At 42.1% G+C, this 16,394-nt stretch overlaps 1 protein-coding gene and 1 long non-coding RNA gene across 9 annotated transcripts in view; one reads left to right on the top strand and one right to left on the bottom strand.

Annotated features, from left to right (window-relative positions):
• Window positions 1-1,808, top strand: part of LOC121291606 (transmembrane protein 268) — a 38,466-nt gene extending 36,658 nt beyond the window's left edge. For all 8 annotated transcript variants that reach the window (XM_041213046.1, XM_041213041.1, XM_041213045.1 and 5 more), the window contains one exon: window positions 544-1,808. In XM_041213046.1, the coding sequence (XP_041068980.1) occupies window positions 544-717 (174 nt within the window). In that variant the 3' untranslated portion in view covers window positions 718-1,808. The remainder of the gene's footprint in view (window positions 1-543) is intronic.
• A 1,211-nt stretch (window positions 1,809-3,019) lies between these two features.
• LOC121291825 lies at window positions 3,020-9,683 on the bottom strand. The gene is made up of 3 exons (XR_005946086.1): window positions 9,525-9,683; window positions 8,245-8,343; window positions 3,020-3,316 (listed from the first exon to the last, which is right to left on the bottom strand). It is a non-coding gene; the product is annotated as an uncharacterized LOC121291825 (long non-coding RNA).
• Window positions 9,684-16,394: the final 6,711 nt, after the last annotated feature.

The following is a 16,394-nucleotide window of genomic DNA, read 5'->3' as shown; positions in this document are numbered from 1 at the left end:
CCCGAGATATAAGCCCATTCATTTTTGGGCTTCCTCCACGCCAGGTCAATCCTCCCGCGTGCCTAAAAATTGAGGCTGAGCAGGAAATGGAATTGGCCACTTAAGGGTCTATTTTGGGCAAGGGCGGGTGGCCTGTCAGAGGCCTTGCCGGCCCCATCGTAAAATCACTGCAAGGTCAAGCAGGCAGGAAGCCAAAGGGTCCCCCCCACACTCCCCCCCCCCACTCCCCTCCCCTCCTCCCCCCACAACAACCCCCAACCTAAAAATCCATCGGTGGGCGAGTGTGAAATTCAAACCTAAGAGATAGATTATCTAGCCATTATCATATTTGTAGGGTATTTGCTGTGTGGAAAACTAGCTGCCACATTTGCTACATTACAAAAGTGACTATACCACAAGTACTTTGTTGTCTGTGCAACACATTGAGAAATCTTGGGAGTGTTGCCACTGAGCCTAGGCTAGTGATCAATAATATTTTTACTTTGATTCATTTCATTTTTACATGATTTTTATTACAAGTTCTGTTATTCTCCTTTATTACAGGAAATAGCTTATCAGTTGCTGGTCACCTACAGTGGGCTTTATGTGAAATTACTTGCAACGCAGCAGCTACCTTGCATCAGGTCTTCCATTCATGCAAAAGATGCAAATGTTCCCTGTCTTTGTCAGTACATAGAGACTTCAATTCTAAACCTGTCAAGCCGTGAACTGAAGTAATCATCTTCAAATCTGAACTTTGCAAAATTGAGCAATTGTGATCCTTTCTGCAGTAGCAACATTGGACCATGAGCACTGATTTAAATCTGTGAACAAGCTGTTTTTTTAACTTTTAAGTGCTTTATGAAAACAATCTGTTGAACAAAGGGCCAGTGAGCTTTCTGTCCTATGGCAGCAGTTGGCCTGTTCCAAAAAAAAAAAGCACAGGCAAGACTTACTCAGCAATTGCACTTTTATCTGTTTATTCCAAAGCATCCAGTGGGAAGATCATTCCCAACCTTCCTCCCCTCTTCTCCAACTTGTGTGTGCCATCATGGGACTTCATAAAGGGGATGACTAACCAAAGATTCATGGGTGCGTTGCTTGGAGTTTATTTTATCCCTCGATGTGAATAGGTGGAAAATTGCAGTCAAAATTAGGGCGTTTTGACAGAATAAATGGGGAGAGACCATTTTCAGTGAAGGGAGGGCTTGGTAGTCAGAGCACAGCAATTTAAGACAATTAGCAAGATCCAAAGGAGGTGAGAATTTTTTTTTAAACGCAGCAAGTTATGATCTGGAATGCACATCCAGAAAGGGCAATCGAAGCAGAAACTTTGAAAAAGGAATTGGTAATTATTTGAAGGAGGGAAAGAGCAGGAAGGAGTCGATCTAATTAGATAGCTCTTTCAAAGAGGCACAATTGCCTGATTGGACTCCTTTGCTGAATGGAAAATCACAAGCTTACCAAATCAGTCAACCACCCCGTTGCATGTGAGGCCTTTGTGTCTGGTACAGGGTTCAGAAAATTTGCATATATAGAGATGATCCTCTATTTGCTGGGTTTATTTGAAATGTGTGAACAAATGCTTTGCCACACCTTAAGATTTCATAGCGAAAAATAACTTTTTTTTAAGTGTAAATATTTTTAAATATTTAAGAAGTGATACAAGTTTTAGTTTTGTCAGAGATTATTTAATGGCATGAGAAATGCAATTTAGCATTTTATTAGTAAGAGAGATCAAAGGAGAGTTGGTGTACTTCTGGCAAAGTAGACCCTGGACAGCTCCCCCTGTACTTTAGTCTTAAATAAAAAGCTATTCTTAACAACAACATTCCTTTGTATAATTGTGCTAAAAGGCTTTGAGTGGTGCCTGTTAATTTGTTTAAAATTATGCCATGAAGCTTGAACACTACATGGCTTGGTGTGTGTGTGTGTGATTCACCAAATACACTGTGCAAATGCCAATCATTTTGTCAAATTGGTCCCAATCCGTCACAAGATCCTGGTTTGGATAGCAAGGTCAACTTGTTTGATCTCATCCTTCCAGTCAGCATCCAGCTGTTTCTCAAGGTGAGTCATGTTCCTTGGGCCCTATCAATTAGTATCATTTCTGAAAAACAATGCTCTTATCAGACAGCATGAAATCTGTTTCGATATGTAAGGATAGAGTTTCCAATATCTAGGTGTGTAACAAATGCAGGATGATTGGCTGAGAGACACTTATTTTGTTTAAAAAAATCTCACTCTTGTAAAGCTCCTTTTATAACCTCATGACATCCCAAAGCATTGTACAGCCATTGAAGTACCTTTTATTTTTGGAAGTCTAGTCATTCTTGTATGAAACAAGGCCTATTTATACACAGCCCAACCTCCCACAAACAGCAGTGTGCTAATGATCAAGCAATCTGTTTTGATGATGTTGGTGGAGGGATAAACGTAAAGAGAGAATTCCTGGAAGAGCTCCGTGCTCTTCTTCCAATAGTTTTGTATCTCCCCGAGAGGGGTACAGTGGGCCACAGTTTAACAGCTTATTAAAAAAAGGTATCTCTGACAGTGCAGCACTCCCTCAGTCTGTATTGAAAGTATCAGCCTGGATTTAGTACTGAGGTCTCTGCAAGTGCACTTGAATCCATGGTCTTCTGGCTCAAATGCTACGAACTGGGCCACAGCTGGCACCATTTACTACAACATCTAGAACAAGTTCAAACCATTTCAGTCAAAGGGACTCATCAGTTTTAGGTCCCTCACACGCTAACTCCAGCGTCAACTGACAGACACCCTACAGTTTCTCTGACTTCCTTTGCCACAGCTATAACTTGAACTACGTAGCTCTGAAATTCCTTCCCTAAACTTCTCCACCTCTAAGACGCTCCTTAAAACCTATCTCTGACTAAACCTCCGGTCACCTGTCCTGTGTTATATTTTATTTGGTAATGAGCTCCTGTGAAACACCTTAGATGTTTTACTATGATAAAGCTGCAGTATAAATGCAAGTCGTTTTAACTCATGTGTTTGTAGATTGAAGACAAGCTCTCTGTCATTGAGCACAATTGTTTTTAATTGGATAGCTTTGAAACACAGCAGGTATTTTCAGAAATGCTCATCTCGCCAGTCAGCGAGTTGCTAAGCATGTCTTCATTCATTGCTATTATATTTATCATGGTAGACTGCATTACCAGGAAGTGGCCAAAATGCACCGGTCTGGACTGCCAACAGCTAGCCCGGTGCAATCGTTAGTCTCAGGATCCACATTCCTGAATCATCGGCTCTGATTTTTGAAGGGTCTCTGGCAACAGGCCATCATCCGGTGACGAGTTTATCTGATCATGCTTTTCATCTGCAGAGAGAGAAATGGGCAAATAAAGTTAAGTTCCCTGCATAACAGCAGCAACTGTACTATAACAGTGATCCATTAGGGATTTCTCAAAGTGCTAGATAAACAATATCACTAAAGCAGAATATAAATACAAGTTTTTTTTCCCCTTCATGATCATTTCCTTGTACCAAGATTTTTCAAACTAATATAGTCACTCAAATGTGTATCTCATTCACACTTAGTGCTCAAGTGAATATTTCTTCTGTCATTACTATCCTGTCCCCAGAACTCTCGACCCAGGTCCTTCTGACTAGCCACCTTCCTCACATTTTGAAAAATTAACCCAAATTCTCTTCCTCAGTCATATAATCCAGTTCCCCTATCCTCACCTCTGCTTTCTCCCACTCTTGCTCAGTGTTCATCTCATTTCTTTGTATGAAAAGTTTGATAACAATGCAAGTAGCTGTTGTTTTGATCACAGAGATAAAAACAAAAAAACTGCGGATGCTGGAAATCCAAAACAAAAACAGAATTACCTGGAAAAACACAGCAGGTCTGGCAGCATCGGCGGAGAAGAAAAGAGTTGACGTTTCGAGTCCTCATGACCCTTCGACAGAACTTGAGTTCGAGTCCAAGAAAGAGTTGAAATATAAGCTGGTTTAAAGTGTGTGTGGGGGGAGCGGAGAGAGAGAGAGAGAGAGAGAGAGAGAAGTGGAGTGGGGGTGTGGTTGTAGGGACAAACAAGCAGTGATAGAAGCAGATCATCAAAAGATGTCAACAACAATAGTACAAAAGAACACATAGGTGTTAAAGTTAAAGTTGGTGATATTATCTAAACGAATGTGCTAATTAAGAATAGCTGGTAGGGCACTCAAGGTATAGCTCTAGTGGGGGTGGGGAGAGCACACCACTGAACATCAAGCCATTGTTTCCAGGACTGTCACTGACCTCATCTCCTCTGGGGATCTCCCTCCCACAGCTTCCAACCTGATGGTCACCCAACCTCGGACGGCCCGCTTCTACCTCCTACCCAAAATCCACAAACAGAACTGCCCCGGTAGACCGATCGTCTCAGCTCGCTCCTGCCCCACAGAACTCATTTCTCGTTATCTTGACTCCCTTCTCTCTCCCCTTGTCCAGTCCCTTCCCACCTACATCCGTGATTCCTCTGACACCTTACGTCACATCAACAATTTTCAGTTCCCTGGCCCCAACCGCTTCCTCTGCACCATGGACGTCCAATCCCTCTACACTTCCATCCCCTACCAGGATGGTCTGAGGGCCCTTAGCTTCTTCCTCGAACAGAGGCCCGAACAATCCTCATCCACCACTACTCTCCTCCGTCTGGCTGAACTTGTTCTCACGCTGAACAATTTCTCCTTCAACTCCTCTCACTTCCTCCAAATAAAAGGTGTGGCTATGGGTAACCGCATGGGCCCCAGCTATGCCTGTCTCTTTATGGGGTATGTGGAACATTCCTTGTTCCAGTCCTACTCCGGCCCCCTTCCACAACTCTTTCTCCGGTACAACGATGATTACTTCGGTGCCGCTTCATGCTCTCGTTGGGACTTGGAAAAATTTATTAATTTTGCTTCCAATCTCCACCCCTCCATCATTTTCACGTGGTCCATCTCTGACACTTCCCTTCCCTTCCTTGACCTCTCTGTCTCAATCTCTGGTGATAGACTGTCCACCAATATCCATTACAAACCCACCGACTCCCACAGCTATCTCGACTACAGCTCCTCACACCCCGCTTCCTGTAAGGACTCCATCCCATTCTCTCAGTTCCTTCGCCTCCGTCGCATCTGTTCCGATGATGCTACCTTCAAAAATAGTTCCTCTGACATGTCCTCCTTCTTCCTTAACCGAGGTTTTCCACCCACGGTCGTTGACAGGGCCCTCAACCGTGTCCGGCCCATCTCCTGCGCATCCGCCCTCACGCCTTCTCCTCCCTCCCAGAAACATGATAGGGTCCCCCTTGTCCTCACTTTTCACCCCACCAGCCTCCGCATTCAAAGGATCATCCTCCGCCATTTCTGCCAACTCCAGCATGATGCCACCACCAAACACATCTTCCCCTCACCCCCCCTATTGGCATTCCATAGGGATCGCTCCCTCCGGGACACCCTGGTCCACTCCTCCATCACCCCCTACTCCTCAACCCCCTTCCTATGGCACCACCCCATGCCCACGCAAAAGATGCAACACCTGCCCCTTCACTTCCTCTCTCCTCACCGTCCAAGGACCCAAACACTCCTTTCAAGTGAAGCAGCATTTCACTTGCATTTCCCCCAACTTAGTCTACTGCATTCGTTGCTCCCAATGTAGTCTCCTCTACATTGGAGAGACCAAACGTAAACTGGGCGACCGCTTTGCAGAACACCTGCGGTCTGTCCGCAAGAGTGACCCAAACCTCCCTGTCGCTTGCCATTTTAACACTCCACCCTGCTCTCTTGCCCACATGTCTGTCCTTAGCTTGCTGCATTGTTCCAGTGAAGCCCAACACAAACTGGAGGAACAGCACCTCATCTTCCAACTAGGCACCTTACAGCCTTCCGGACTGAATACTGAATTCAACAACTTTAGGTCGTGAGCTCCCTCCCCTATCCCCACCCCCTTTCTGTTTCCCCCTTCCTTTTTTTTTCCAATAAATTATAAAGATTTTCCTTTTCCCACCTATTTCCATTATTTAAAAAAAATAATAATTTTTTTTAAATTTTTTAAAAAAAAATTTTTTTTAAAAATCTTTTATGCTCTCCCCACCCCCACTAGAGCTATACCTTGAGTGCCCTACCAGCCATTCTTAATTAGCACATTCGTTTAGATAATATCACCAACTTTAACTTTAACACCTATGTGTTCTTTTGTACTATTGTTGTTGACATCTTTTGATGATCTGCTTCTATCACTGCTTCTATCACCACACCCCCCCCCCCCCTCCACCTCTCTCTCTCTCTTTCCGCCCCCCCACACACACACCTTAAACCAGCTTATATTTCAACTCTTTCTTGGACTCGAACTCAAGTTCTGTCGAAGGGTCATGAGGACTCGAAACGTCAACTCTTTTCTTCTCCGCCGATGCTGCCAGACCTGCTGAGTTTTTCCAGGTAATTCTGTTTTTGTTTGTGTGTTGTATTGATCTGTTGTTGCTCAATCATGCAGACTGTGCAAACTGGGAATGACATTTGGTCCTGTTTAATAAATCATTCACTCGTCAGTGGCAAACTCTGGAGCAGTCACCCTAAACCAAGTTGCTGCAAACTTCACTCTTGCTTTGAAATGAATTGTGAAAATGTAACAACCAACTGCGGTTCAAGCATTTTTCTTTTTCATTCGTTCATGGGATGGGGGTGTCACTAGCTGGGCCAGCATTTATTGCCCTTGCTAAGCCATTTTAGAGGGCATTTTAAGAGTCACATAGGCCAGACCAGATAAGGATGGCAGTTTTACTTCCCTAAAGGGAAGTTAGTGAACCAGATGTGTTTTTACAACATTCAACAAATGGTTTCATAGTCATCATTAGACTTTTAATTCCAGATTTCTATTTTCTACCGAACTGAAATTCTACCATCTGCCAAGGTGGGATTTGAACACAGATCCCCAGAGCATTACCCTGGGTCTCTGAATTACTAGTCCGGTGATAATGCCACTACACCACTGCCTCCCCATATATGGCCTAATTTACAAGGAGCCGCACTGGCACTGCAGGCCATTATCTTGGATTGAAGATAACGGACATACATGCGAGCTATAAGTAAGGAGATCCTGAGCTTAGATTGCCTGGAGATAAGCATCAGGGAGGGGGTTAAAAGACACCTAAAGTAATGTCAGCCCATGGGAAGGAGCTGTTAGTAAGTTTTATTTCTCCAGATGAGGGACAGATCAATTTTATTTCTAGTAAATTTTGATATTAGTCTAATAAAGAGAGGTATGACAAGACACCTCAGCCCCAACAAATGTGCATCTTATGTCATGTGGGAAAATGTGTGGAGGTGTCATCAGAATGGAAGAGCTGAAGCTCTGGGTTTCAGTGCTTGAGCAGCTGCTGGTAGCACTACAGTGTATCATGCACATCAAGGCAGATGGATAAGTTTTAAGAGGTGTCTTAAAGGAGGAAAGAGAGGTGGCAGGCTCCACACTTTAGGAAGGATGTCAAAGTCTTTAAGAGGGTGCAGAAGAGATTTAATAGAATGGTACAAGGGATGAATGACTTCAGTTATATGGAGAGACTGTGGAAGTGGGAGTGTTCTCCAACTACTTCATTAGCTGGGAAACAATATAGGAAGTCCCAAGATCATGAAGGACACTTTATAAAACCAGGATTTTGTTTTTGTTTTTGCAGAACAGAGAAAGTCATGGGGAGATTGTGAGATTTTCCAAATCAGAGTAAATGAAGAGAAGAGCATCCTGAACCAGAGGACATTGATTCTTTTGCCAATTTTATTGAAACTAAGGGACATAAGGAGAATGTCTTTTTACCTTATGAGTTATTAATTGAAAAGTACTGGCTGAAATGGTGATGTGGTGGAAGCAGATTTAATAGTAGCTTTCAAAAATGAATTGGATATATACTTAATGTAAAAATTCGCAGGGCTAAGAAAAAAGACAGGGGAGTAAGACTAGTTGAATAGTTTGTTGTGAGAGCCAGTATAGGCCAATGACCATTGTACAATTCAATGTGTAAACTAAAGTACTTAAGTCTTGATTTTGCAATTGGCAATAATCAGTTCAAAATGAATGAAATAATGACCGTTTTTTCTGTAGGAGTTATCACAGCTAAATCCAATTCTGTCAACACTTTGCATATATACAAATTAGGAGTGTTAACTCAGTACAGCAGTTTGATTAGCACTATCAATACATTGAACAGCGAACACCAGCATTGTGCAGGGATCAAACCCAAGACGAGAGTATGAAACCCACCTAGCGAACGACGAGATACTAACCTTTGACCTGGCTACCTGGTGCCTTGGATTGGTCAACAGAGGATGGCCTTTCCTTCCAGCTGAAAATGCTGCCAACCTTGTTCAGCACGTAGCGGCAGGCTTTAAAAGATAAAATTCAGAATATATTATAGTTTCATTAATGGCTTGAATTTATATAGCATCTTTGATGTGGTAAAACATCCTAAGGAGCTTCACAGAAGGATTACAAAAATCATCTGAACAAAATTTGACACTGATGCAGTGCCAGGACAAAGGAATGGCGATATACTTCCAAGTCAGGATGGGGTGTGACTTGGAATGGAACTCAAAGGTGGAGGCATTACCACATATCTGCTGCCCTTGTTCTTCTAGGGAGAACATTCCATCACACTTGTGCCTTGTGTCTGTCACGTGAAGGCTTTGAGGAGTCAGGAGGGTTTGTAGGGGTGGAGAAAGTTACAGAGATAGGGAGGATTGTGTGAGGCTATGGGGCTATTTAAAATCGAGGTGTTAATGGACAAGGAGCCAATGTCGATCAGCGAGCACAAGGCAAATAGGACTTAGGATATGGGCAGCAGAGCTTTGGATGAGCTTCAGTTTAAGTTTATGGAGTGATGACTATGAATACACACGCATATACGAATTTGGATCAATGATTAGGTCGTTAAGAGTGAAGACTTTAGTTCTTGAAATTTTTGCCAATTAAAAAGAAATAACAACCAAGGGAATGGGTTGTCCGAGAATTATAACTTAGGGAATCTTTGCCCTTCTGTTCCAGCCTAAAGAGTTGTTACACGATCAGTCGATCTACCATTACAAAATGGAAACAATATTGAAACCAGTGCCTCAACAAATGCCGCCTCTCACTTGCCTCGGAGAAGTTATGCATGAACAGCCCCATATAAATGTACTGCCAAGACAATCCAATACGTTTCCATGTCCTTAGTTAAAAGTATGTAAAGCATCTTAAACGCAATTAATTTCAGTCCAGTTTCTAAGCTAGGACATAAAATGTTTCATTTCAAACATGATACAGCAGAAATATTCATCTTCCATTGAACTATTTTAAATTACTTGCTGGTGTTTGCCAAACACTGATTTCAAGAGAGCCTGGCATCTTGAAGAAAATAGAATTCCCTTTTCAGTAACCATGAATCTCTCCATAATAAAACATTTGAGTGTACAAGATCTGAACTTTAACCAGCGGAATACCAGTGGCCAACACCCTAACACATATAAGTAATTCCACGGCTAATTTATCGTGATTATTTATTTTCCAAAGGAAAAACACTCATACTCACCATTAATGATTAATCAAACCATATTTCTTTTCTTAATAATTTTAGTGCCTTTTATCCCCAAGAATGTACACTAAGTAGCACAAAGTGAAACTCCTATGTATCCTGCCGTACTTCACCGGGCGCCACGTATGCTGGGAGTTGTAGTCTTTTTCCCTTACTACATTAGCGCTGGAGGAACTACAACTACTGTACGCATGCTCATCCACCCGACATGCGTCACTCGCGGCTCTGGTTGCCAATTGGTTGCGATGTTGGCCCCCGCCCACAGTAGTTTTGGTCCCGCCTCCCTGCAATGCGAATTGATGCAATTGCGCGAACAACCAGCTTAAAGTAATAGCTGCAGATTCTAGCAAATCTGAAACTCATCAAGATAAAGCAATCAGCAAATCAGTTTGCATCTGTAGTAAGAAAGAACTAAATACTTGCAAATTGCATTTTAATTGCCCACCATGCTGTTTCCTCGGTGTCCTACACTGTTCTAATGAAGCTGTGCACAAGCTTGAGGAACACCTAACTTTTTCAGTGAGTTCCACAATTAAAGACAGTTACCTTCGGCCCAATTTTGTTTCCTTTCTCATTGTTGGCTTTGGTACGTTTTAGACTTGTTTTTCCCTTGGCGTGGCAGCTATTCGTGATTCTGCCATTCACACCTCCTTTAGACACAAATAAAAACAGGAAATACTGGAAACAACAAAAACAGAATTACCTGGAAAAACTCAGCAGGTCTGGCAGCATCGGCGGAGAAGAAAAGAGTTGACGTTTCGAGTCCTCATGACCCTTCGACAGAACTTGAGTTCGAGTCCAAGAAAGAGTTGAAATATAAGCTGGTTTAAGGTGTGTGGGGTGGTGTGGGGTGGGGTGGGGGCAGAGAGAGAGAGGGAGAGAGAGAAGTGGAGGGGGGTGTGGTTGTAGGGACAAACAAGCAGTGATAGAAGCAGATCATCAAAAGATGTCAACAACAATAGAACAAAAGAACACATAGTGTTAAAGTTGGTGATATTATCTAAACGAATGTGCTAATTAAGAATGGATGGTAGGGCACTCAAGGTATAGCTCTAGTGGGGGTGGGGAGAGCATAAAAGATTTTAAAATATTTAAAAATAATGGAAATAGGTGGGAAAAGAAAAATCTATATAATTTATTGGGGAAAAAAAAGGAAGGGGGAAACAGAAAGGGGGTGGGGATGGAGGAGGGAGCTAAAGTTGTTGAATTCAATATTCAGTCCGGAAGGCTGTAAAGTGCCTAGTCGGAAGATGAGGTGTTGGGTAATTGGGCACAGAAGGAGGCCATTCAACCCATAGAATCCATGCTAGCTCTCTGTAGAGCAATCCAGTCAGTTCCATTTGCCCGTTGTCTTGCCGTAGCCTGCAAGTGTATTTCCCTGAAATGTCTATCCAATTACCTTTGAAATCATTGATCGTCTCCACTTCCACCACCCTCATAGACACTGAGTTTCAGGCCATCACCACTCTGCCTAAAAAAGTTCTTCCTCACATTCCCCTGCATCCCTTGCCCAAAACTTAAATCTGTGCCACCTAGTCCTTGCACCATAAACTAACAGATCAGTTTTTCTTTTGTCAGTGTCTATCCTGTTAAGTCTCTAAAGAATCTTACATGTTTCACTGTGATTACTTCGCATTCTTCAAAACTCCAAAGGATATAAGCCCAGTTTACTCAAGAACCCATCATAAGACAACATTTTACTGAAAGGTTGATTGCTTTATTGGCTTTTTTTCTTTATTTCTAAAATACTTTTCAGTGTTATTTGCATTATAAGTCATGAATCGGACATATTAAATGCCACCATTTGATTTATTTTTTTTATTTGAAGTCAGTATGAATAATATTTACATTTTGTTGGCATTCAGCAGGTGTGCACACTTAATGAGGATTTTACATGTTGACTGAGAAAAAAGGAAAAGGTCTATGTACCAGGATTGAGAAGGTCAATTACATGTCTTCTCAATCTATACAGGGTAGGTTTTTTAAATGCTCCCAGAGACAGACTGAATTCTACTATGTTTGGTTGATAATCTTAATTTGTTATACAAATAAGAAATATTCAACAGAAAATAAAACAAACCATTCAATATGCCATTTTATAATGATGTTCAGTTATTTTTGGAGACCACATCATACCTCTGCCCCTCAGACATACTCTCCTTTGTCCACTCAGCAGGTCTGGCAGCATCTGTGGAGGGATTTTTAGATCTGTAACCTTTTGTCAGAACAATCAGTCTTCAGAATCAGACAGTGCAGAAGAGGCCCTTCAGCCCATCTTATAGCTATATCTTGTGCATTCCCAAGTATAATTACTCCACCATTAGTGGGTGTGCATTCAGTTGTCTAGACGCCAAGCTCTGAATTCCCTACCAATACCTCTCCGTCACTCTACCTTGCTTTCCTCCTTTAAGACACTACATAAAATCTACATCTTTGATTAACTTTTGGTTATCTGACCTCATATCTCAGTGTCATAATTTGTATTATAATGTTCCAGTGAAGTGCCTTGGGACATTACATTAAAGGCAAAATAGAAATATAAATTGTTGAAGCTTTGTTTCTTGACTTGTACCATTACTTTTCTCACTGACATTACACCACCAAATACCTTGTCATTTAAACTCTCCCATCTTCCACCCTATTCTAGAATTGTTCATTTTCCCATTCCCTCCTCACATCAACCCACCCCGCTTTCAGTTGCTTAAAACTGATTACATTTCTAACTTTTTCCAGTTCTGGAAAAGAGCATCGACTTGAAATGTTAGTTTTGTTTCTCTCTCCTCAGATGCCTGTGATCTGGCGAGGATTTCCTGCGTTGCCTATTTTTATTTCAGATTTCCAGCATCTGTAGTATTTTGCTTTTGCAATTATATAACTCCTTTCACAACCTCACGATGTCCCAAATGCTTCATAGGAACTGAGGTACTTTGGAAGTGTAATTGCTGTTGTGATATAGGAAACATGGTAGCCAATTTACATGCAGCTCCCACCAACAGCAATTATGACCAGAAAGTCTGTTTTTAATGATGTTGGCTGAGGAATAAAGGCTGTGTCTGTTGACAATGCTGTGCATGTGCAGTTCTAGTGTTTTACTCCATGACATCACTGTGAGTGATGAAGTAGGCAGCAGCTAGGAGCAGAGGTGCTTATCAAACAGTTTGGATATCGGTGGTTATTTTGCACAGCCAGCTTGCATTGGCAGGAGACACCATCAGGAATAAGTATTGGCCAGAACACCAGGGAGAACTCCCCTACTCTTCTTTGAAATTGTGCCACAGGATCTTTATTACTCACCTGAGTGAGCAGATGGGGCTTTGGTTCATCATTTCATCTGAAAACCGCCAACTCCAATAGCTCAGCAATCCCTCAGTACTGAACTGGAAAATATTACAGACCATCAACATTTAAAGAGGGACAACTTGCATTTACATAGCATCTTGAATGTAATAAAACATATCAAGGCACTCGGCTGGAACACTGTCAGACAAAACATGACACCGACTCTCTTAAGGAGATATTAGGAGAGTGACCCAAAAGCTTGATCAAAGAGCTAGGTTTTAAGGAATGTCTTAAAGGAGGAAAGTGAGGTAGTGAGGCAGAGAGGTGTAGGGAGACAATTCCAGAGTTTGGAGCCTAGGCCACTGAATTCACAGCATATTAGAGGATGAAAGAGGAATCCTGAGGCAGAGATGTTTTGGAAGGGAATTATAGAGCTTTAAGTAGCTGAAGGTATAGCTGCAGTGATGGAGTTAAGAAAATCAGGGATGCATAAGATGTTCGGTTTGGAGAACGAGTGGATCTTGGTGTGCTATAAGACTGGAAGAGGTTATAGTGATAAAGTGGAGTTAGGCTGTGGAAGGATTTGAAATCAAGGATGATCATTTTAAATCTGAAAACTGAAAGCCAAGGGAAAACAACACCCCTTCAGCTACCCTGCAACTCATTGCCCACGAGGAGGCGAAGGTGATCAATCATTTCAACAAGAAATTGGATGGGCACTTGAGGGAAAAAAAAGTTACAAGGCTATGAGGATAGAGTGTGAGAACGGAGCTGACCAAATTGCTCTACAGAGAGCAACTGTGATGCTATGAGGTATCTGCGCTCCTCTAATTCTAGCCTGCTGAACATCCCCGAATTTAATCACAAGGCCCTAAACTCTGGAATTGGATTTTGGGATTCAAAAGTGAATCAAGGAATACGGAGATAGTGTGGGAAGGTGTAGCAGAGATAGAAGATCAGCTATGATCTTATTGAATGGCAAGGCAGGCTCCTAGGGTCAAATGGCCTACTCCTGCTTCTATTTCTTTTGCTTCCTTCATAAACCTCTCAAATGAAATTTTGCTTGCTAACAGTCCTGTGAAGGGTCTTGAGATAAAGGCAAAATACTGTGGATGCTGGAAACCTGAACCAAAAACGAAAAATGCTGGAAAAACTCAGCAGGTCTGACAGCATCTGTGGAGAGAAAGACAGAGTTAACACTTTGAGTCCATATGACTCAGCTCTGAAGAAGAGTCATAAGGACTCGAAATGTTAACTCTGTCTTTCTCTCTACAGAAGGGTCTTGAGATGTTTGACTACATTAAAGATGCTATATAAATCCCAATTATTGTTGTGAGGAAGCAGAATGATTGTAAAGCGAAATGCAGGAGAGGGTTAAATATTGGATTGATGCTGGAGGTGGCAGTCTCTATTGGAACATTGTGTAGGTAGAGCAGTCTGCACTGGCTATCTGTCATGGCCTGGTTCACTAGAGCCTGTTCCACTTTACCGGCTTTCCCTGTTTGAGTTGACTGCTAGTCTGAGTTTCAATTAGCGTCAAAGTTTGTGCTTGGTGCAGCAAGGTGCCACCTTACCACAGAGAGATCATGACTGTCTTCCATCCAGCACTCCTTGCACCTTTTTGAAGTGGGTAGATCCTTCTGAGGTACAGTCCCATGGACAGCTATGGACTCTTCTGTACCTCATCTAAGTGTTTTTTTTTAAATTAATTATCACGACATGAATACAGCTGTCAAAACCATAATTCATTGCCCTGAAAAGATAGTAGTGGACCTGCTTGATAGGTTGCTTCAGTTAACAGTCAACCACATTGGTTGTGCGGCAGATTTCCTTCTCTACTGAATATTAATCAGCCAGATGGTCTTTTACAAAAATCTGGCAGTATAGTTGTCACATTTATTGATGCCAGCATCTATTATTTCTAGATCTTTTTAAACCAAATTTAAATGACCAATTCTTCATATGCAAGAATAGAAAGTAATAATCGGCAGGGGATTCAGCCATGGAGCCACCTTGGTTAAGCTAAACCTTACTTGGCCCTCACCCCAAGACTTTTTTAAGTCATTCATGAGGTGTGGCTGTCGTTGGCAAGACCAGTATTTATAAACTCGTCCCTAGCTCTCCTTGAGAAGATGGTGATAAGCTGTCTCCTTGATCGACTGCAGTCCATGTGCTGAAGGTTAATGTCACAGTGCTGTAAGGGAGGCAGTTCCAGGATTATGACCCAGTGATGATAAAGGAACAGCAAGTCATTGTGCATATAACATGGAGGGGAAGTTAGATGATGTTCCCATGAACTTGCTACCCTTGTCCCTCTGGATGGTGGAGATTGCAAGTTTGGGAGGTGCTGTCGAGGGAGCCCCAGTGAGTTGCTGCAGTGCACTTTATAGATGGTATACTTGGCTGCTACTGGGCATGCTGGTGGTGGAGGGAGTAAATGTTTAAGATGATAGATCAGGTACTGAGCAAATGGTCAGCTTTGTTCTGGCTGATTACCAGATTGCCACAAACTTACTTCCTACTTAAAGTTGGTTAGAAATTGCAGGTGTCAGACAAGGGCTTAGTGGGTAACATTATCTACCCTGAGCCAGATAGATCATGGGTTCGAGCACCACTCCTGAGAATGAAGCACCAAGAATTTAGTGCAATCCTAAGGCACTGTTGCAAGTGCCTCTTTTTGAATGAGACATTAATTGAAGGCTCTCTCTCTACTTTCTGAGGTCAACATACAATAGCCCATGGCCAATCTTTCAGCCAAAAGCAGGGGTGTTCTCCCAAGTGTCTTAATATTTATCCCTCAATCAACATCACAAAAATAGGCTCTCTGATCATAATCATATTGCTGTTGGTGGGGCCTTGCAGTGTACAAATTGACTGCTACATTTCTCATGTTATAACCATAAATAAAGCACAAAAATTATTTCACTGGCTGTACAGCTCTTAGGGACATTGTGAGATCATGAAAGACAGGATATAAACACATATAAACTTTCTCTTATTCATGGAAACAGGAAATTTGGCCCATCCAGCTCTTGCAGATGTTTATCCTCCACAGAACAGTAGCCCTGATCCCTTTTATCACAGTCTACGAATTTAAAATTGATGATGTATTTTCTCCACTTTAATATTGAGGATCACGTTAAAGGAAAGAAGAGGGAGTTGCATTTCCATGGAACCTTTCAGGATCGCAAGACATCCCAAAGAGGGTTTTAGCCAATGACGTTTTATTTTGAAAAATGGTCACTGTTGTCATATGGGAAGCACATCAAAAACAAAGCCTGTTTACCCCAGCCAATTGTGCATGAGCAACTGAATCTGTTTCACGTGAATGCAAGGCAGTCCATTCCTCCATAGCTCACTCAAACTCAGGCCCATTCGTGCACAGATGGCCCTTGAACAGGGTGAGTTCACAGGCTTTTCTTTTAATTATAGTTGATACTGTTAGTGGACAACGCTTTGTGTGCTCAAAAACGACAATCTTTCAAGTCTGGCTTTTCTTTTTTTAAGAGAAAAGCGACAGTTCAAAACTAAACAATTAAAACACTCTATCCACAGCAGTCCCTTGATCTGTAACATGACTGGTTCCCA

Source organism: Carcharodon carcharias, chromosome 19, assembly GCF_017639515.1.
Source record: "Carcharodon carcharias isolate sCarCar2 chromosome 19, sCarCar2.pri, whole genome shotgun sequence".
Taxonomy (NCBI): Eukaryota; Metazoa; Chordata; class Chondrichthyes; order Lamniformes; family Lamnidae; genus Carcharodon; species Carcharodon carcharias.
This window is presented reverse-complemented; position numbering and strand designations above follow the sequence as displayed.